Source organism: Petaurus breviceps, unplaced genomic scaffold (genome assembly GCF_028583685.1).
Source record: "Petaurus breviceps papuanus isolate PSGF00001 unplaced genomic scaffold, PetGlider_PUasm1.0 207, whole genome shotgun sequence".
Taxonomy (NCBI): Eukaryota; Metazoa; Chordata; class Mammalia; order Diprotodontia; family Petauridae; genus Petaurus; species Petaurus breviceps.
The window spans coordinates 12,220,522-12,242,808 of NW_027185850.1; the positions used below are offsets into that span (position 1 = coordinate 12,220,522).

At 47.3% G+C, this 22,287-nt stretch overlaps 1 protein-coding gene across 1 annotated transcript in view; it reads right to left on the reverse strand.

Moving 5' to 3' along the window:
- Positions 1–423: 423 nt before the first annotated feature.
- LOC138164904 (dolichyl pyrophosphate Man9GlcNAc2 alpha-1,3-glucosyltransferase-like) overlaps positions 424–22,287 on the reverse strand; it is a 49,448-nt gene continuing 27,584 nt past the window's right edge. The window contains exons 6-15 of the mRNA XM_069092854.1: positions 18,585–18,667; positions 17,954–18,018; positions 14,521–14,706; positions 10,700–10,835; positions 8,864–8,949; positions 7,871–7,955; positions 6,122–6,192; positions 4,050–4,118; positions 3,723–3,921; positions 424–1,729 (exon numbers count right to left, since the gene is read on the reverse strand). Of these exons, the coding sequence (XP_068948955.1) occupies positions 1,532–1,729; positions 3,723–3,921; positions 4,050–4,118; positions 6,122–6,192; positions 7,871–7,955; positions 8,864–8,949; positions 10,700–10,835; positions 14,521–14,706; positions 17,954–18,018; positions 18,585–18,667 (1,178 nt within the window). The 3' untranslated portion in view covers positions 424–1,531. The remainder of the gene's footprint in view (positions 1,730–3,722; positions 3,922–4,049; positions 4,119–6,121; positions 6,193–7,870; positions 7,956–8,863; positions 8,950–10,699; positions 10,836–14,520; positions 14,707–17,953; positions 18,019–18,584; positions 18,668–22,287) is intronic.

The window sequence follows — 22,287 nt, forward strand, 5'->3', positions numbered from 1 at the left end:
TCATAATTTGTATCATTGTCTGGTGAATCTTTTTCCAATCTCTCTCATGCATTAAATACAAACACAGTGCTAAACGCCCTCCCCGTAAGGCTCTCCTAGTCAGCCCCGCTGCTGACATGCGGGCAGTGATTACGGATGGTGGCCATGGATGGGGAGTAGGGATCCTGCTGATGCGGCAAGGATTCAAGGCTGCTCGTCGATGCTGACTCGCCCTCAGTCTTTGTGCACGTTTGCTCTAAGAAAGAAACACTTCATGATTTCTGACTTGCCCACCCTGGGGCTTTACACCCACAAGCTGGTCACGCGGTCTCAGCTGGCCACTCTCCAGAGCCGCCGTTGAAAATGCCATCAGGGGTGACCTGTAAGCTCTTTACTAACACATTTTCATTTCTAGCGCACTAAGAATTCACTCTTTAAAAGTACTACCAATGACATGATTTGCTTTATTTTTTATCACAAGGTACAACAGAAATACTATGGCAGAGGTTAAGACATGGAGAAGATACAACCTTTATACTGAGATTCCTTGGTAGGAATGGGCTTTGGCAAGGGGAGCCTCATTCTGCCTTATTAGGGGGTCATGTTAACATGAAGTGCGATACTGAGGCCTAGTTATTACTGGAGTGGCCTTGGCAGAATTCACTGTGTCGCATGAGGCACGAAACACTGGGGATAACCACTGAAGTAGACTGCAGAACCCCATGTAGAAGGGACAAGAACTGTGGAGCCTGGATTTAAATTGGGAAGAATTAACTTCTAGATGCACAAAGCAAATCAGCCCTCTAGGTAGGTAAGTCTTTCAGCTTTGTAAAAACAAATGCATGCCCATGCCACAAATGTCCAAATGAATGGATGGACTTAGAAACCGTCGAATTTCAAACATTTTTATATCGCCTAATTTTTTTAAAATCACCCAATGCTGGATTTCCAAGACTGTTTAAAAACCACTCAGGCTTGACGAACCCAACTAAATCTGTGGGAAAGTCCACATACGCTCTTTGGGGATCATCACAACTCCTAAAGCAGGTCTTCACCTGGATTTCAGTGCCTTCTTGATAAAGAGAAGGCCATCTCATCCCATCAAACTCCAGGATGTGTGCAGCCAACCCCAAAACACAACTAGGAAACATCCTTAAGGAACCATCAGGAAGCACACATGCGCCTTTCTCACGATGACTATTTATGAAACCCTCTCTTGCCACGGCTAAGGCACAGCTGGAAGGAAGAAGGCCAGTTGTTCTTTGGTCCCTATCTGGGGGCCTTGGGGGTCTGAGCTCAGGACTTCACTGGGGGGAGAGCTCCAGACCTGTGATGTCCTGGCTCACCCGGCCGCCATCTATGGCGGAGCCAGCTTCCCGATTTCAGCCCTCCCCCTCCTGCCATGCTGCCTCTGGTGTTCCCCAGCCTCTCTGCTCTAAGACACATAATCCTCTACAGAATTTTGCTTTTGGACAGCACAAGTTAACCTGAAATTTCACCAACAGTCACATTTTAAAAATTATCTGGCTCTGCTGCTTCTTCTTGAGGACAATTAGTTGATTTTCTTCTGGTTTCTTCCATTTCCGTGATCCCAGAGAATTATAATGTTAAAGTAGATCAAGAAAAAGAGAAAATGCAAACAGGAAACAAGACACACAAGCACAGGAAAGAGGTCGGGCAGCGTGGGTGGCGGCTCCACAGCAATGCTTGTGACGGTCAGAAGGCTCATCATCGTCATGGAGACTAGGAACTGTAAGGAGAAGCAGAGGTTTGAGCAGAGGGCCCCGGCGTTACAGAGGCTGCAGTAACATTGCCACATGCATTTTTCCCACCAGTCCCCTTGGAACAAAAGGCGGATCTGATCCAGATCTCACAGCTGGTGTCCCCTCCTTCACACGTCCACGCACCCCAGTGACTTCTAAGTGACTGACATAGCCAAGCTGACAGTGACATAACTAGATGCCAGCTCATGTCACCAATGCTCATTATCAATTCAGTTCAACAAATCTATATATGAACACTCAGCATGTACTGGTCCTGCAGGAAACAGCTTAGAGCTCACTGCACATGACCACTGAGAGAAAGAACGAGAGACAGCAAAGATGAAGGAACAGGAAGAGGAAGAGACTCCCTAGAGGGGAAGATGCCAAGGGGAGGAAAACCCAATTCCTGAAGGGCGGGACCCTTCATGGTGACAGTCTACAGAGCATGGAGAAGCCAAAATGAAAGCTTCATGCCATAAATGGGGTGTTGGGGCACACCCCAGGGAGACTGTGCTGCCTTCCTTGGACAGAAGAGCTTCTTCTGGGGGGACCAGGTCAGTGCCTCAGGATCATATGCCAGTTTCTACTTGTGGGACGTCTACACTGAGAAGTGTCACGTCGAAGACCAGAATACCCATCTCTCCTCTATCTACTGGGCTTCGACCCCTCAGCAACAAACATCAGATCAGGTAGGCATGACAATGTTCAGCAAGGGCCACCCCCCAAGAAACCCTACTTCGTTGGACGCTCTGCCTTCTGAGTGTGTTAAGGGCATTTTAACAAACCACGCTGCTTAGGCACCTGTCCTTTAAGTTAAGGTGTCCATGATCACCTTAGCCCCAAGTCACCTTTCTCATTTACTAGGAGAGCACCAGGGGGCAGTTGAAAGTTCTCTGGAATGGAGTCATGAGGTCTGGCTTTGCCCCTGGCCAAGGGCAGGTTTATTGTACAGTGGGGATAACAGAATTTGCACCACCTCCTTTCCAAGATCGTGGTAAGGAGAGACTTTCGCAGAACTTAATAGTGTGATTTAAATGGGTGTTGTCATCATGGCTCTTCGCGTGGGCCCATTTTTTCATCTCCCTTACTAGACTGTAAATTAGCTGAGGGAGGTCCTCTGATTCCTCTTTGTATGCTCCCTCCCCCACACCAGAATGACACTTAGTAAACAGTAGGTACTCTAGAGATTCCTGTCAAATGAACTGACCTTTCAGGGAAAATAAAAGGAAATAAGAATTAATTCTGGTTTAGAAGAAATATTCTCTTAAACTTTCTGGAGCAAAAACTATACAGGCACAGTCTTGACTGTTTTGGTTAGGCACCTTATGTGATGCCAGCATTTTTTATATTATGCAAATAATGCCCTTATTTTTAACCATAGTCCGTGATGAGGAATTTTTTTTAAGGCAGGGCAATTGGGGTTAAGTCACTTGCCCAAGGTCACATGGCTAATAAGTGTTAAGGGTCTGAGGCTGGATTTGAACTCAGGTCCTCCTGACTCCAGGGCCGGTGCTGTATTCACTGCACCACCTAGCTGCCCCCAATAAGGAAATATTTTAAAAAGCATCTAGCTGGGACAGCTAGGTGAATAGAGCACTGGCCCTGGAGTCAGGAGGACCTGAGTTCAAATCTGGCCTCAGACACATAACACTTACTAGCCATGTGACCTTGGGTAAGTCACTTAACCCCAACTGCCCCTCCAAAAAGCAAAAAAAAAAAAAAATCATCTAGCAAAAGGCTTATTGATGTAGCATTTCTGTACTTACGGCCAAAGAGCCTCACGTGGGCCTAACAGTGGGCCCCAGGGGCCCTTAGGACAGGTGCAGAGCCGTGCTGGTCAGCAGGAAGCACAAGCCTCGGATTATCCTTGGGCAAGGCTGCACTCTGGGTCACTGAATGCCTAGTCCTGATCAGGAAAGCACTGCTGCCTCTACAGAGATGGGCGATACAGGGCAGTTCCTTGACGATGAGGTGACTTACCCAAGCTTTCAGCATTTTAGCAGGAACCTTGAAGCCGGGGATGTGCCTCTGAACATACATGGAAAATGACTTTAACTGCAGCTCTTCTTCAGAAACGTTTTCAAATATCGAAAAGGAAGCTGCACAGGCCACGGAAAAGCCCAAGGTGGTCCCGAGGGAGGCCAGCACGAGCTGGTCCTTCAGAAGAAGAGGAAGCATGCTGGGGAGGAAAACGAGCCATACACAGCCACGTGAAACTCGATGGGCAAGCCTCGAGGGAAGCAAGGAAGCAAGAAAGGTCGAGTGGCTGACAATGAAAGACTGTGTACGAAGGCCTGTCTGACTCACCTGAACGTCGATACAAGTAAGAACCAGACTGACATGAATGGAACTTCATTTAGAATTAAGCAGACTGGTCTAAAAGGAGAAAGAAAAGCATCTTAATATACAGAACACAAAGAAGTGTAACTGTGACTCCTGCTTTTCAGCCAGGAAGTAGATACTGCACCTGCCTTCTTACTGGGTGAAGGCAGAACCTTTTGTATGGAGCTGATGCACCCCTGGTCCTTTTCTTAACAATCCAGAATAAGGGAGATTCCAGCTCCACAGAAACTGCCTAGGTTCCTTCCTGGAGTGGAGGCAGCTCTGCATTGCACCCCCCACTGTCCGGATGTCATCTTTTCTCTCTCTTGGAAACAGTGGAGCCTAGGAAGTCTACAGCAAACCAACCTCACAGATTCCCACAGAATGTTACAGCTGGGAGGGATTTAGGACTTGTCTGGCCCAACCTTCCCATTCTACAGATGAGCAAACTGAGGCCCAGAGAGATAAAGTGGCCTAGACCATCTCAGTCTCTTCCTGATGGACTGAGTGGCCTCTCTAAGCAACAGAAGAATGAAAGCTCAGAGGGAATGGGGAGGCGCATGATCTGCAATCTGCTCATCCTAACGGGTCTCCCCAGTCAGCACCACCCAGCTTCCCAAAGAAGAGAAAACCAATGGGTGAGAACAGCAACAGAGGTCAAGGGCTTGTACAGAGGACAAGAGGAGGAGGGATGAGGAAATAAGGGGCCAGGCCACACTGCAGACTGAATCCAAAGGATGAGCTAACAGAATGATGCCCACGAGAGGCTTGTGCCTGACGTGTGCTCAGTGACCTCATCAGCACTCACTGGAGGAGAGTGAGGATTCATGCCCCCCGAGGGCACAAGGCTTCCCCTGGATGATGCCAGGACTGGCCAGCTCCATACTTTTCCTCCAGATGAGTGTGTGCTTGTTCCATTCCCCTGTCAAAGATGACAAGCTCCTAGCTTCGCTGTGGATGGGACCTCACCCAGGGCCACCTGCAAGGGCGTGTCTCACAAGAACTTTCTTGTTATGTGGCAGTGATGCTTCTCGATCTGAGCAAGGTAGGCAGCCCCACAGCCAGGCCTGAAGAGCTACTGGGTGGGGAGGGGGATCCCGGGTAGAGTGGGGGGGGGGTGCTGAGTGTTTTTTTCTTTCTCTTTTTTAATAGGTTTTTTGAGGGGGGAAGGCAAGGCAGTTGGAGCTAAGTGACTTGCCCAAAGGTCACACAGCTAGTGTGTCAAGTATCTGTGGCTGATCTGAACTCAGGTCCTCCTGACTCCAAGGCCGGTGCTCTCTTCACTGTGCCACCTAGCCACTCCATGTCTAGTGTTTTAGAGCCCACTGGCTGCCGTGCACAACACACCTGCATTGGTCACGTTTTCTCCATCACTTTCTTGCGTCTACACAAGCAATACTACAATAAGCCATGCGCTGACTTGTAAGTTTGCTGATTACCAAGGTGTCAATGCTCTCCTGCGAGCCAGTACCTTCCCCCCACCTAAAAATACATGAGAATGGGAGGAAGAGAAAAAGAAAAGCTGCTGGATTTTTAACTCAGACGTTCACATTATCCACGAGTAAACAAGCCTTTTCTTTCACCCTCTCTCAATCAACTGGATTTCAGCAGTTGTGGCTTTCCTGTTCTAGAAATCCTCAGACTGGTTCACAGGACTGTCATTTCAAGTGAAAACAGGGCTCATGTGATGTGCCCTGGGCGGTCACCAGCAGACTGGACGTGCTCCTGACAACAATGTGGCTTCTTCTGAAGTCGGCTGGAGATTCAGTGGCCAGAAGAGAGAGAAATATGGGGAAGGGAGAGATCGAAATGGAGGCAGACATGGGCGGCTGAGGTTTCTTCTGGCTCTGAATCTAGAACCCAACGAGCCATTTAAGAGATTACCTAGCCTCATTCCACTCTACAAACATTTATCAAGCCCCGGGTGACTATTGTGGGGCTCACGGGCATCTCTGTGTTTTATTTACTTATTTATAATGCATGCTAGTGTGCAAATTACAGGATACATTTCTATCTATAGAGCACAGATTTATCACATGTAGCAAGATTTTACTTACAATGAGACCAAAAGGATGGATTTTTCATGTACTTGGAAGGAGAATAGGAAGAATGACAAAGCACAGCTAACCTTTACAGGAGGAAAAAAAGGAAAGTGGGACATTAAATCAATACATACAAAATGTACATAGTAATTTCAGAATGATTCCTTTGTAAGACGTGCATAATGCCATCGGAATAAAATTCATTTAGACCAGTTCTAGCATCTGCACTAAATACTTAGAAGCAACATTATTATTAAAAAGCTACACATAACTACTTATAATGTACTCATTTAATAAGAAGCAAAACCTCTGAGCTCTTGGATCTGTACTTTGATCTTCCACTTACAATGTAGAGATTTCAAAATAAAGAGTATGGCTGGGTATGAACATCACCATTACGCTGTAATTCCTCACATCTATCTTAACTCTAAAAATGTGCTGTAAGTTGAAGAAAAATGATTAAATTCATAATTCTGTTTTTCAAGTTTAAGAAAACAGATTTTGAAGAAATCATTTTCAGCGTATAAATTTTTATTCTCAAAAATTACCTGTAATAAGAGTCCCCCATAGAGACAGTAAATTTAAAAAACTTATTGGATCACATGTACTCAAACTAATGAATAAAATTCCACTTAAAAATAATAAATAATGAGAATTTTTAAGCTGTGAAATAAGTTGGCCATAAAAACACTAAGATTCACTCTGGAAACAGCAACATTAGAGTAAAGGAAATCACTCCTATACGTCAATCATAGTGAAGATAAGCATGAGGCTGGAATGAGAAGGGCATAAGGAGAAGGGCTGCTGGAGTGAGGGAGAGGATGGGGACAAGGGAAGAGGGCTTTGGAGAGCTCAGCAGGGGGCGCACAGGGGCTCACAACACGGTCTCAGGACTGAAAACAGGAGGGCAAAGCTAAGTGCTTCTAAGAGCCTCACTGGGCAGTGCAGTGGCCCAGCAGATGGATGGAGGGCCAGCCTGTGGGTGAGTCACGGCACCCTGCTTGCCTCAGTTTCCTCATATGGAGAAGGAAATGGCAAACCCCTCCAGCGTCTCTGCCAAGAAAGCTCCCAATGGGATCACGGAGAGCTGGACAACTAAAAACGATGGGCCAAGGTCCTGCCACATCTCTGCCCAGAGCCCTCTCTTCAAGCCAGAATCCTCACACTCGTGATCACATTCACTGCATGACGTCCACTCACTGCACTGGAACAGACTGTTACGTGAATCCGTAGAGCCTCAGAACCTCCTGCTCTTCCTAAAGCCTCCGCCTGTGAGACCCACGCCCTCTGAAGGTCCAGTCTCCAGGAGAACAGGCAGCCCCTCCAAAGTACCAAGGAGAGTGTGATCCCAGGAGAACAGAATGGGAAAGCTACAGAGGGGGGCAGGGGACTGCAGGAAGAGGAAGGGGAGGCTGGGGATGGGGGCACAGGGAATGGGGGTGCAGGGGATAGGGGGGCAGGAGGGTATGGAGGCAGGAGATGGGGGCACAGGGGGGCAGGAGGGGATGGGGGCAGGGGATGGCAGTGGGGCCTGAATTGGGGTTCAGCAGCTCCTATACTGCAGTTCCCTCCTAGCTCCACTAGGCCACACTGTTTCCATAAAAGACATTCTCTTTCTCCTCAAGGAGAAAAGCTACTCCAGACAAAGCAGGACCTGCGAGCAGGCCCCAGGCCCAAGGACACCTCCAGCCCCACAAGCCCACCGGCGGCCCTGAGAACGTGACAAAGAGAGTGACCCCCTTGCTGAGGGAGGGCAATGCTCACCAGAGTGTACCGGAAGCCCCTCAGCCGGGGCTGCAGGGTCAGCTTCACACACGCAGGAAGCAGGCTCAGGAATGTCAGCACAAAACTGGAAGAGTTTAGGGGTGTGTGTGAGCGGATCCTCCGTTCTCCACGATGGCGCCTGCGCCCCCCAGGCTTTGTTCTGTACATACGTTGTATCTGAGCTCTGACCCCTGGCCCCGCCTGCACCCACCTCACTGCTGGTGTCCCCAATGCTGAGCACAGCGCCCAAAAACCCACTACACAATTTTCATTATAAACATTCTATTTTTCAACTTGAGAAATTTAAAATTATGGACATAAAAGCAACAACAAAACTGTAATGGAGGCAGGCAGCTACTAGCACAAGGGAAAAGAACGCTGTGCCTGGAATCAGGAAGGCCCGAGTTCAAATTTGGTGTCAGACACTTCCTAGATGTGAGACCCTGGACAAGTCACTTCATCTCTGCCGGCTTCAGTTCTCTTAACTACAGCTAAGAAATGAAAGCAGTAACAGTCCCCGCTGAGTGAGCTCGTGAGATAGTAATCACAAGGGGCTCAGCATGGTGCCGCACACAGAGGAGGCGCCATCCAAAGGGCGGCTGTTTGCTGTTGCTGTTGTTTTCATGATGAGATCACCCCACCCTCCCATCCCACAGCAGGGCACCGTCACCGTGAGCACTACCAAAGGCAGTAAGAGACGCTGGCGGGCAGCGAGGAAAGGGAACAAAGGACGTCTGCTCAGACCTGGGCCGTTCCGTGGGGCCTGACCTCCTGGGGCTGAGCACCAGGCCGTACACTCACTACGAGCCCAAGACGCTGCCAAGGGGCTAAATCATGTTCTTTCTTTTTAAGGCAACAGTCCATTTCAGAAATGCTCTGCTCCAAATGGCTGACACACAGCACAGTCAGGCCTTCGGTTATCTAGAGAGCATGCCCTTCCCCCAAGACCCCAAGCTGCTTATGAACACTGCATATTGCTGCAAGAGCTCCTACCTGAGCATCAGCTGGGTGTGAGGTGAGAGAAGGTCCTTGATCTTCAGAAGAACATTGAGGCTGCACCAAAAATTGGCTACTTTGTCCTTAAAAGAGAATCACTCATTTTAGATTTTGTTATATTTAAGAAAAATTTTTAGAAATGAATAAAGCCAAGAGGGAGGGGAAAATATCTGGAACTCAAAAATCTTGTAAAGTAAATGCTAAAAATTGTCTTAACATGTAACTGGGAAAAAATAAAATATTATTTTAAGAAATAAAAGAAAAAATAAATAAGGCCCATCTTTTCACATTTTCTATCCTAAGGTAAGGGAAAGGGGGCAACTTTGTCCAGATTTATGAGGTACAGTTTGTAATGAAAGTTTAGGAAAGAATGTGCCTAAAATAGCCGAGAATTCCTTGCACTGCCTGCCTCCCCAGGCAGTCGATATTACCCCCAATTTTAAAATAAAATACTTGAAATCATTTTCTTTGGAAATGTTCTGAGAGAGCTATTCTTCCCAACATTCTGTTATTATACACCTGAATTTACTGAAAATAACTAACCCCACTGCCAGCAACGAGAGAGTTAACCACTAATAAATCAAGAAGTTTAAAGCCATTAGCAGTTGTGCTAGGATCACTTTCAAAATTAAATCTGTAACCCAGCTCTCCTGCTCCTGAAACCCAGCCTCTCCACAGCTGCTTCAATCACAGCTGTGAAGGCCTGACATCAAGAAAGCGACTGCCCAACAAGCAGGCCATGCCCCACCATCCCTCACAGCCACACAGGAGATGGTCTTCCTGCTGACCGAGGATTAGAAGGGAATGGGGGAGCCTGGCAGCACCCGCCGACAAACACTTAAGATGCCGGCAAGAAATGTTCTAACCATCAGCATTTGTTCCCATTTCTAGAATTGGAAGCTGAGTCAGAGAACGTGGGAGAGGCCCACAATCCTCCATTTACTGGCCTTTGCTCATACAGTTCATCTGATTTACTTAAATGAATGCCCAAGGAAATAATTTCCTGCTCAACATAAAACATATTTGAGTCAATTACAGGTAAAAATAACATACAAACTCCCACCTTCTTGATTCCTTAAAAATACTGGTTAGATACATGTAAAAATTATTTTTAAATATGATAAAGTTATTTTTATTTTTCTAAAAATTCTAAACATACAACTTCAGTCTTTAAATGGCATTTCTTTTAAACTTCTTTTTTCTGCAACAAAAGGTGACTGATTTTCAGGTCAGTGCTTGAAAGGACATGACATCTCAAGCTTCTGACTAGTACCTGTTAAGGGACTGACTCTGAATGTGCTGGATTTCACTTTAGTTAAAACCCTTTATGTTGGGGAAATTTTTTTTTTGGTACAACCTAATTACTGAATTTAACTTATAACTATTTAAAAATTACATCAAAGAAGAATTAAAGTTCAAAGTTTTCAGTAAAAATTAGTGCCAATAAAACTGTCCACTGATTGTTTCTAAGGTTTTCCAAGTGATTTCCTTAGACTGAAGAAAAAGAATGCCAAGCTCTCTGCTGAGGAGTTGTTAACTTTATAGCTGCGTCTTCTGACACCGTCATTTACTATGGAATGCATTTCAGTGGAAAAATGTAGGCCTGAAATATGGATCTGATGATGGCATCAATATTAGCTTCTCATATACTGTCCTAGAAGATGCCAGCTGAGCTCAGGGTTAAATCCTGGATTAAAGTAACTGGCAAAAGAGGGAGGGCAGGAGGGGCCCAGCTCGAGTTACCACCCCTTGTGTGTCTTCCACATGAAACCCCTAAAGGTCACAGGGGACGCTTCTCAAGGGAAGGGCTGGGAGGAAAGTCAGTAAACATGCCTCAAAGAGTCCCCGGCCAACTGGGAAGAGTCTTCTTAGCACTTGCATGGTCTGTTCCACTTGTGTAATAAAGGGCAGCCAGCAGACGGCAAAGGCAGCGACCACTGTGGTGACAAGTTTTAGGAGCAGCAACAGCCTGGGGCAGAAAGACAAGCAGGGTGGAGAACAGTGGCTGAGTCTAGAAGTTCCTCCCCTGCTCACTCCCCAAGGCCCAGGATAAAATGTCAGTGGGGCAGAGGAATGCTGCATTACTGCAGGGAAACTGGCCAAGGGAGGGATGGAGGGGAGATGGGTTCTGGGGGAGGTAACCCCTGTCTAAATCCAATGCAAAAAAATCCCATCTGATGAAAAAGCAATCTCTTCAAGCCCAAAGACAAAGGGCATGTCCATCCCTGGTTAACATTTACTCTAATTGCAGCAGGAAGAAATAATAGCATGACCAATTTAAAAACAATTTATCAAACAGATTCAAATAACAGGGCATAGAGATTGGACCTGAACCTTAATTGGTATAGGGACCTCCCAGCAGAGGAAATACCCTCAACCAACACAGGTTAGCACCTCCCTGCAACTGACTGTCTTGGAGAGCTTGCTAAAGCCCTGAGCTCAGGGCCCCACAGCCAGCAGGGGTCAAAGGAGGGAACCAAACCTGGATCTTACTGGCTTTGAGACCAGCTCTCAATCCACTAAACCACGCTCACTGCCTCTCACCCTCAAACGATACATCCATAAAACAAAGCATCAAAATTCAGGGTGTTCTCTTCTAAGAGTGGCTTGGAAACCTATGGGGAAGAACTAGGCCCAGGTCTAACTATAAAACTAAAGAACATGGAAGCAAAATAGGTAAGACAAAGACAAACAACAGTGAATGAACTGTTCCATGATTGGCCAAAGAAAATGCCCGGGAAGGTCAGGGACAAGCACTCAGGCTGACAGAGGAGATGCGTCCTCCCATTTCACACTCACTTTCATTTGAGTATAGAGGTAAACATGGCATTTCACAGATGGGATTCATGATGGAAATGGGGCAGTGAAAGGGCATACCTTGTTTAAAGGAAACACTTCACAGAAAGGTGGGGGTTACAGATGAAAAGCTGCACAGTGGGGGTACCCAGTGCTGATGAAAGAAGCAAGAAGGAAGCGTGTCACAGGACTATGCCATGGACAACCCAGGCAGATGGAGGACAAGACCGATGCTTTCCCAGTATGGCTCACAAAACCGGCAAGCTAGAGTGGAGACAGGGACTCGCTTCTTTCTACAGCTGCCATTCATCTTCGAAACTGCAGTCAGAGCAGCAAAGCTTTGCTTTTTGGACAATATTTTCTCTCAACAGGGAGAGGAAGTAATATGGAAAACTATCCCTTTGAGCTTCATTCTAAAAAGGACTGGGCAGATAAAAAGAAAGCCTCCACAATAAGAGATAAGACGACCCTGTCACCTGGGACATCACACTAGTCCAAGGTAAGGACAGTGGGCACTGTCAGATGATGAGATGATTCTACTTCTCCTCTCCTGTCTGCCGGCTGCTGAGCTTCCCTGATATCATGAGATAACGCTAACTCCAATCACCATAAACCTGAGATAAACTGCACTCGTAGGCCTCAAGGCTGCCCAGAGATTGTTCTTTTGTTGCCCTATCTTGTTCCCCTTTACAAGTGCTCCAAGCTCCCAACTGAACTGCAGAACGTTTAATCCCCAATTTTACTAAGATTAAGGCCATTTGACAGGGACTCCTACAGTTCCCCCTTCCCCACCCCCAGTCCTCAATCTAATCTCTCCTCTACCTTTCATTTCATCCCCTTCCACTACCAAACGAGACCATATCTGTAAAGGGCTTTGCACAGTATGTGGCACATAGGTCCACAATACATGCTTATTCCCCTCCCCTCACTCCCCATTTCCATGGCTTGGTTCCAGCTGCCCCACCCATCATTCTGATTCATTCAAATTCCCTCTTTTCATTGTCCCTACCTTGGTTTACAAACCTATTCTCTATTTCTAGAAAACTGTTTTCCCCTGTCTCTTTTAAATCCTCTGTTACGGTGGCCCTGGGATTTAGCTGGTTAAAAGCTAGAATGATTTGTACATGAGCAAGAACTGGACCAAAGTCATCTGAATGAACAAAGTCTAACAACTGGATAATGAACCTGGTAGCTGAAGAGAAACCATCAAGGCTGTTGTTCCACCTTGGGGTGTAGACAGTATGGCAAAATGCTCTAAGACTTGGTGACTAGTTACGTGGGCTGGACTAGAGAAGAGAAAGGAAAAATCAGAGATGGAGGAAGAGTTACAGCAATGGGCAGTCACCTGGTCATTCCATCACTTGGTCCAACAGCATTTATGGCCAAGAAAGAAAAACGTGGAGGTGAATCCACAGATGGCCAGCACCCACAGGAAGCTAACGTCTGCTCAGGCAGACCTGGGGGCACGAGCCAGGCTGGTGATGTTAATTGTTATGGGAGGACAAGACATTTGAGAGCACTACAGGAATGGGACAAGAGCACGCCTCAGTTCAGGCTTGTGTCCCAACTACTCACATGGAGCACAAGGCTGCAGCTTTACAAACTCCATCAAGGACGCACATAACTCTTGGTGGAGTGTAAGTTAATCTAAGATGCCAGGTGATCGCGCATGGGAAGGCGAGGGAGGCATTCTAGCAGAAGGAAGAGAGTGGAGCCACATTTCACAGGGGAACCAGAATGGGGAGAATTCTCAGAATCAAGCTACAGGGCGAAGAACTAAAGGGACACTTAAGGTCGGCAGAAATAACACAGGTCTAAGTAAATATAGAAGAGATCTGGAAATAGCAGAAAGGTTGTCACAGGAAAAGAGAAATAAACATTGTGTGGAGCGAGGGTGGAGAGCACGCATGTGGTGTCAGATCTGAGCTCTCTATATGGAAGGACCAGCAATCAGGGCTAAGAAAGAAAGGAGCTGCCTTATGAGCACACGACCTCCCTGCTGACAGAATCAGTCAAGGAGAGATGGGACAACGGGCGTCGGGGGCACTGTCAAAGGACATGACTGCTGCAGAGCATCAGGCTGGCTGGGGCCTGAGCTGTCCTCCAGTGTGAGGCCTCTGTGAGTCTATTTTAAACATGATCCTAAACTCTGTATTAGCTCACCATGACTCCCAACACTGGAGAATGTAGTGGGCCAATCAGCCAAGTGCCCTGTATGTGCAACAGGGGCTCAGTGGGTCAGTCAATAAACACTGATTTGCCAAGCCCTGGGGATACAAAAGATAGTCCCACCCTCGAGGAGCACATGGTCTCAACAATGGCGTACAAACAAGCTACAGGCAGGGCAAACGGGAGATGACCAGTGGGAAGGCACTAGAGTAACTAACTAATTAAGCAGGACTGGAAAAGACTTCTTGCAAAGGTGGGGCTTTAGCTGGGGCCTGAAGAAAGCTGGGGAAGCCAGGAAGAAGGGAGGAGGAAGGAGAGCATCTAGGAACAAGGGACAGCCTCAGGGCTGGGGGGCTGTAAGAAGACTGCCTAGGTGGGGAGGAGGGCTAAGAGTACTTTGTACTGAACCCAGGGATGACAGGGTCGATGCACTCAGATTTCCCCTTCCTTTATGGAGATCAAGAAATATTTCCTGAATTCAAGGAAGGACTCAATGACCAAGCTATGGAAATGCAAACTGGATACATTGCCAGGATGATCTGGGCACTCCATTTAAAGATGGCCATTGACTAAGGGAAGGAAATCAGAGCTGGGCAGCCAGGATACTGTGAGGACGTCCACCTGGAGGACAGCAAACCAAGTGCATTCCTGAGGCGCCATCTGGATGCCAGCCCTTAAAACATACTCACCCCCTTCCTTTCAGGTCCTTCTTCAGACATTTGCCTAGCAAAAAGCAAAAGAACGGCAAAGAATGGTAAAGTTCCATCTGTTTGTAATTTATGGCCAGGCAAAATGCCAATGAGCCCAGGACGTCCCAGTCACAAGACAGGCCAAGAACGCCCCACAAAGTCAAGCCGAGACTCACACAGTTATATATGTTTTTGCATCAAGGAAAAGATCCACATGCAGCCAAAAAGCAGGTCTAGGACTACACAATTCTTGAACGCAGGAAGATACTCTAAGAAAATGAAAACATTCAGGGCAGCTAGGTGGCACAGTGAATAGAGCACTGGCCCTGGAGTCAGGAGGACCCGAGTTCAAATCTGACCTCAGACACTTGACACACTTATTAACCGTGTGACTTTGGGCAAGTCACTTAACCCCAACTGCCTTCCAAAAAGCAGAAGAAAAAAAAAAACCCTAGCCGTGTGACTTTGGGCAAGTCACTTAACCCCAATTGCCCTCCCCCCAAAAATAAAGCAAAAAATGAAAACATTCTTTAAAAGAGAATTCTTCCTAAACAGAAAGTAATCATTAAAGTGATAATGGTCATCACTTAAGAATAAAATCTTAAGTAGCATAATCTATAAACCTCAGTGCTACAGCACGTGGTTTGTTCAGGATTAAAACATCTACAAGGTAAACTGACTCAGATAACAGCAACAAGGCAATTGTGTCAATGAATGTTAAATACACTAAAATCGTGCTCCCAAATAGGCAGCCTTCAAGGGCCCAGGACAAAGATTTCTCCCATGAGCCCACCCACCAGGACAGACCGATGTGTACATTCCACTAAGAGCTACAAAAGTGCTGTGATAAAGCATTGCGTGGTGTTTTCACGGCACTTTTCTGGCACAAACTTGTATTCTCTGTACAATGAGGGCAGCAGGACGAGGCCGACTCCACGGTTCAGGTCTGGAGCTCCCCCTGCCACCACCTTCGCCACCTTTGCCAGGCCCTGCTGCCCAGACCAGAGGCCAAGCCTGAAAGGAGGGGACTTTTCCTCTCAAGAACTCCAGCCTGGGGGCCCACGGGCCTAAAGGGAAGCTGATTCTCTTGGGCTCCCATTTCAAAAAGCCCCCATAATACCTTCCATCCTCAGCAGTCTCTGTCCGTCTTCTTGCCAGCCTCCCCAATCACCCTGACCAAGCCTTCTACCCCCAGAGCTCTGGAATCAAATGCACTCTGCCATTTTCCCTAGAAAAAAATGTGTCAGCCTATTCCCTTATGTGTCCATCACCCCGAGTCCATAACCAAAGCACCCCGCCCTGGCCAGCACTCCCATATATGGACTGTCTCCCACCATGTGGCACAGCACTTCATGCATTATCCCGCATTCAGTGCGCTGACAGACCAAAGTACTGCCGTGTAGCCATGAGGGCCGGCTGACACAAGAGACCACATCTTTGTAGCTGGCAGAGCTCTGACAGGGGCACAGGATGCAGAAGGCTTCTCTGGGAAGACACGGGAGAGGAGATCAAGTAAAAGCGTGTGGAAATGAAGGGTGGGAGGGAAGGAGCAGGCTTGTATGAACCATCTACTATGTGCCAGGCCCTTTACACATATTTTCTCACTGATCCTTAGCTCAGATGAGGGGGGACCTCGGCAGGCTTCAGGAGAAAAGAGGAGCTTTAGGACAGCCCCCAAGGGATGCAGGACGGAGAATGGATTCAGATTAGACGCAGCCAGGCTCTTCAGACCATCAATGGGGGAGGCTTTCCCATGCCCCTCCCATGCTCCCTCCAAAGCCTCCTTGGTTTGCTATGAGTCAGTGATAGTGTGTTAGCCAAGAAACGGGGGCTCCACAAGGGCGGTAGGGGACTGAGCTGGAGCGAAGAGGAATGAAAATCTGGAAAGAGAGGAGGCTTGTATCTGCACTCCCACCTCCGGCCGGCAAGTGTGGGGGGAGCACCCCACGCACAGCAGCAGGGCACAGAGAATAAGCAGAGAGAAGCCAGAGGGAGAGGGCAGCCGACGGTCCCACAAGTACCACATCCACCTTCATTCCATCACCTGCCGAATTCCCCGCGTTCTGGATCCTGCCCCTCCTCTCACTGCCTCCCATGGCCTGCAGCCTTCTCTCTGTCCCTGGCCCTCCAGCTGGCTCACCATCTCCCTTACACACCCCGCTTCTACTCCACCCCCGCAGTCACCATGGGTCTCACCTTCCTTAAGCACAGACTTGGTCATGTTTTCTACTCCTACGGACCCTTCCGTGGCTCCCTCTCACCTCCTTTGCCTGGCAGCGCTGAAGGCCTTCCACAAGCTAAAGCCCTGCACATTCACAGCTCACCACAGCTCCCTCCAGCTACTCCACTTCTGGCTCAGCTACTTTTTGTATGTGTTCCCAATGCCTGAAACACCCTGTCCCTCTTCCCTTTCCCATCTTCCCCCTCAGCACCTCAGACCTGCACCACCTAGTCATCACTCCAAGCCCTGCTCCGGCCCTGGCTCTCTATAAACCGCTCCCTGCCCCCTGGTCCTGGGATCTCCCCCTCTGTCTATGGCACTGAGCAGCGAATGCCTCCATCACAGCACTGCCTGTTGTCCCCCAATTCAGCGTTCTTAATAAATGCTTGCTTCAGGTGCTAAGACTACTAGACAGCAGCTAGTGACTGCAGAAGCCTGCCAGGCTGAAGGCAGGCGCAACAGAGAGAGCAGAAGCCCAACAACAGAATGAGGATCTTTTGCGTGTCCTTGGACAGATACGCATATTAATTTCATTACTACTAAAACAAACTGGCTTCAAAAGGAAAAGCTGTTAATTCAGCAATCAAATTGCTGTGCATTATGGTTCTTTCTTTGGGACAGATGGGGACAGTAACTCTAGATACATCAGAAGCCACGCACGTGCCTTAGAAATAGACTTTCTGCTGTCTTTTGTTTGAGGGTCCGGTTATTAGCACAGTGACAAATACCTCCTCACAGGTTGAAAGAGATTTTAGTCAAGTTGTCTGTGGGCTTTCCTTCAGCACTTCCAAGGGGGAAAGGAGACAGTGAAGACATCTGCCTCATTCTGCAGGTCACAGAGTCCTACAAAGGACACAGGCACACCCTGTTGGCAGTGCTTGAAAAGTCCAAACAAGAGGATTCCACGTAGTCACAAGTATGGGCACCACACCCTTCTTTGGCTTCTTAGAGGGAGCTAAGAGCCTGCCACTACTTTCCTTCCAGGCCAGATAGGTATGAAAACACACCCTAAACCTCAGAATAGCAAGACTTCTGGAGAATACTCCATGCTTGGTGAATATGACAAATTTCTTTAAGCAAAGAATACCATCAAACACTATTAAAACTTATCAAAATAGAAATTCATACAACATCAAAAGTACTACACTACTTGAAGTCTAAAGCTCAGAATATGCAAAGCAAAGATTTCACTTCTAAGTTTGTAAAGGATACTGAAAGTGTCCATGGTCAATCAGAAGAAGACCTGGGTACAGCAAAATGCAGAAGGTGCTAGCGATCTGGAGAGAAGAACAGCACACAGAGAAATGAGCCACTGCGGTCCCGTGCAGTGGCAGCCATCTCTCCCCCCGAGCCACCCCAAGTCTCTTTTCTGCCTAAACCTGGATTAAGAGGGCTGTCCTCCAATGGCAGGGTCCGAGCTCTGGAGGAGCAGCCGCCAGCACAGGGGCCGAGAAGGCTGGGGAGGTTGTCAGGGCCATCCTCGGGCCTAGCTGCCCTAGAACACTTCTCCGCAGCCCCTTTCCAAATCTCTGCACTGGGCCTGCGCCCCAGGGCCCAGCCTCAGGCATGGCCTGCTCTCTATGTAATAAATATGACAGAGGCCCAGCCTCCAAAATTCAGCTCATTTTGCTACTGTCACTGAAGGGCAGGAACATAACAGCTATAAAGTAAGTGAAGGTTTTTTAACTGAACACTTTTATAGAAAATAACTTGTCCTCCAACAGTTTTATCTAAATCCCTGTGGCGTGAATGACTTTGTTCTTCAGCTGCCTCCATTTCTCAGCTAATAAGGAAAGTAATTCCACAAAAAGATAAACATGAAGGAAATGAGTTGGATACTTGCCTTCTTTTTGGGTGAAGTTTCTTTTAAATAACAACAGTACAAGACAACTGCAGGGATGTAAATCATCAGATCGGCGACAAAGACTGAAAGACAAAAGGTGAACAGTTCATGAACAAGCTCTGGGGTCTGCAGCCCAAAACCTCACTCCCTTCATCCTGCTACCTGGCCCCCTACCCCCGCTTCCACTCAGGAACGTGCCAGTGGGGTCTTGGCCACTGCTGACAGGCACCTTTCTCCTCCACTGCCGCCTTTTGCCTCATTGTCCTGAGTGATCACAAAGAATGAACCAGACGGATGCACAGACATCCTCCAAAGTCCTCCTTAAAAACCACCACAGAGACCATAGAGGAAAAAATAACTTCCTTGTCTTCTAACTTAATTGGCTGCTTCTGGCATGACAGATGAATGCCAACAAGGCAAACTGTATGAAATGGGACATAAGACCATGTGAAAATATACAACGTCTAACAGTATCCCACATCAAGAACAAATAAATCCATCAAAGGTAGAGAGAGTCTGAGGCAGAAAGGCTGAGGAAGCAGAGACCCACTGGGCCACACCAACCCTGCTTGATGGCACCAGGAGCCACCCCTCTTCCTGCCTACAAGGTATGAGACCCAACGTCGCATCACAAACTCCATGGGGAACATGGCAGTCACATAATAACCATGAGATGAATTTACAAAAGCATCAGAACCTCCACCAAAACCATGGCGACCAAAGCAAGATGGGAGAGATACAGACTATGGAGGGTGTGACCTGGGGCTCACTTCCTGGACCCACCTGACTCACCCAGTGCTACAATATCAGAAGGTAACAAAAAGTATGGTGCTCCAGGCTTTCTGCTGGTGAGGATGGCACCAAAGACCCCCTGCGGTGGGGTGGGGGGGGGGGGTCCTTAAGCTTTTTGGATAGCTCGTGCAAAGAGAAAAGCCGCAGGGCAGTCTGAAGAGATCCGTAAACTTGGGGTGAGGAAGAGCCACATTTGGATCTCCCCTTAGGCCTGCAATAGCTGTGGGACCCTGGGCCTCAGAAGGCTCCTTTACTGGTCAAAAGGTGTAAGGGCAGTTCCCCGTCGGGGCTATTGGGACCATCACAGGGGAGACAGCACGCACAGAGCTAGGCACACACCGCTGCACGGCACAAGCGCTGGCTGCTGCATGAGAGCGAGGCCTCACCTTTCATTTCAGGTCAGAAAATGAGCAAACACACCATTATGCAGGTGTGTTTGTAGCACACACCCTTCCAGAGTGAAGAGGAAGCAGACCTTTATTTGCCACACAAGGACAGTAAAGAATCAACATTAAATGCCTGCAGAAAAGGACAGTGTGAATGGCGCACTTTATGGGTTTGAAGTGCATGAATAACAGGAAGAGCCAAGACGGCAGAGCCCTCCCAATAATCCCTGCCCAACAGCTTCCAGGCAACACCCAAATCAAAGTGGGAAGCAGCAGAGCCAGCAGGGGGGAGACATTCTTCCAGCCCAAGACAACTCTGGGGGTTGGCAGGACAGGTCAGTGTCCCAAGCTGGCACACCAGGCAATCAGCACAAGGCGCAGCAGCTTGAGAAATGCTCAGCCCACAGACGGCCCGGGGCAGACAAGTGGTCAGAAGGAGAGACCACGAGGCCTTGTGCGGGCAGCCCCAGGTCACAGTGCTACAGCACAGAGGCAGTGACCATGCCTCTCCCCAGAACTGGCTGTGAAAACCCTCAAGTAGCACAATGCCTCCCTGTCATACCCCCACCACCCCAAGGTGAGGAGAGATCAAGTTTGACAAAATACAAACTCAAGAAACAGGTTAAAAAAAATGAACAAACAAAGAAACAAAAAAGAGAGTCTGATCATAAAAAGCTACTATGGTGACAGGGAAGATCAAGACACAAACCCAGAAGACAATTCCTTGAAAATAGCTATGTGCGGGGCGGCTGGGTGGTGCAGTGAATGGAGCGCCAGCCCTGAAGTACGGAGGACCTGAGGTCAAATCCGGCCTCAGACACCTAACACTTACTAGCCGTGTGACCTTGGGCAAGCTGCTTAACCCCAACTGCCCCCCAAAAAGAAAAAAAAAAAAAGAAAATAGCTATGTACAAAGCCTCAAAGAAAAATGCAAATTGGAAATAAGACCAACAAGAATTCCTAGAAGAGTTAAGGAAAAAGTCAAAAAATAATTTTAAAAATCAAATAAGAGTGGCAAATGAAAAATTAGGAAAAGAAGCTAGAGCAAGGGAAGAAAAATCATGAAACAATAATTAACACCTTGGTAAAAGAGACACAAAAAAATACTGAAAAAAAAATAACATAAAGCACACTTGGTCAAATGTGAAAAAAGGTACAAAACATGAAAGAGAATAATTCTTTTAAAATTAGAATTGAGTAAATAAAAGCTAATGACTCTGAGACTTCAAGAAACAATAAAGGGGTGGCTAGGTGGCACAGTGAATAGAGCACCAGCCCTGGAGTCAGGAGGTCCTGAGTTCAAATCTGGCCTCAGACACTTAACACAAAAACTAGCCGTGTGACCTTGGGCAAGTCACTTAACCCCAATTGCCTTCCAAAAAAGAAAAAAGAAACAATAAGACAAAGTCAAAAGAATGCAAAGAAAAATTATGAAACATCTCATCAGGAAAACAACTGACTTGGAAAACAGATTAAGAAGAGATAATTTAAGAATAATTGGACAAGGGGGTGGCTATGTGGCACAGTGAGCAAAGCACCGGCCCTGGAGTCAGAAGGACCCGAGTTCGGTTCGGGCCTCAGACACTTAATACCCACACGAAAAAACTAGCCGTGTGGGGCAGCCAGGTGGCACAGTGAGTACAGTGCTGGCCCTGGAGTCAGGAGGACCTGAGTTTGGATCCGGCCTCAGACATTTAACACTTACTAGCCATGTGACCTTGGGTAAGTTACTTAAATCCAATTGCCCTCCAAAAAAAGGCAAAAAAAAGAAGGATTAGACAACTTGAAAGCCATGATCAAAGACAGATACTAGACATCACCCTGACAGCTTATAACCAGAGGTTAAAATCAGAAACTGAAAGAATTCACTGACCATCTCCTGAAAGAGATCCCAAAGTGAAAACTCCCAAGAGTATCATAACTAAATTTCAGAGCTCTCACACCAAGGAATAACATACTTCAAGCAGCCAGAAAGAAACCATTCAAATACCATGGAGCCACAGTCAGAATAACACAAGATTTAGCAGCTACTACAATAAAGGAGGAAGAAAACTTAAGAATAGCCTACCCAGTTAAACTGAGTATAATCCTTCAGGGGTGGGGAGAGGAGAGGGGAAAGGGAGAGTTAATGAAATAGAGGACTTCTGAATTTTGACTTCAAATACAAGGCTCAAAAGAATCATATATAGGTAAACTTGAAAGGCAAATCACAAGGGTACATCTGTTTACATTCCTATATGGGAAGATGATACATGTAATTTCTAAGAACTTATCATAATTAGGGCAGTTAGAAGAGTCTATAATAGACAGAGGGCATGGCTGTGATTCAGTTATGTTGGGAATGGCCTTGAAAAAAAATGTTTTTAATGAACAAGTAAGAAAGAGGGATGCACTGGGAGAAGGGGGGAGGAAGAGGAAGAATGGGGAAAATTATCTCATATAAAAGGGACATACAAGGAAGAGCTTGTATGGCAGAGGGGAAAATGAGTGGGCAATGCTTGAATCTCACTCCTATCTGAATTTGT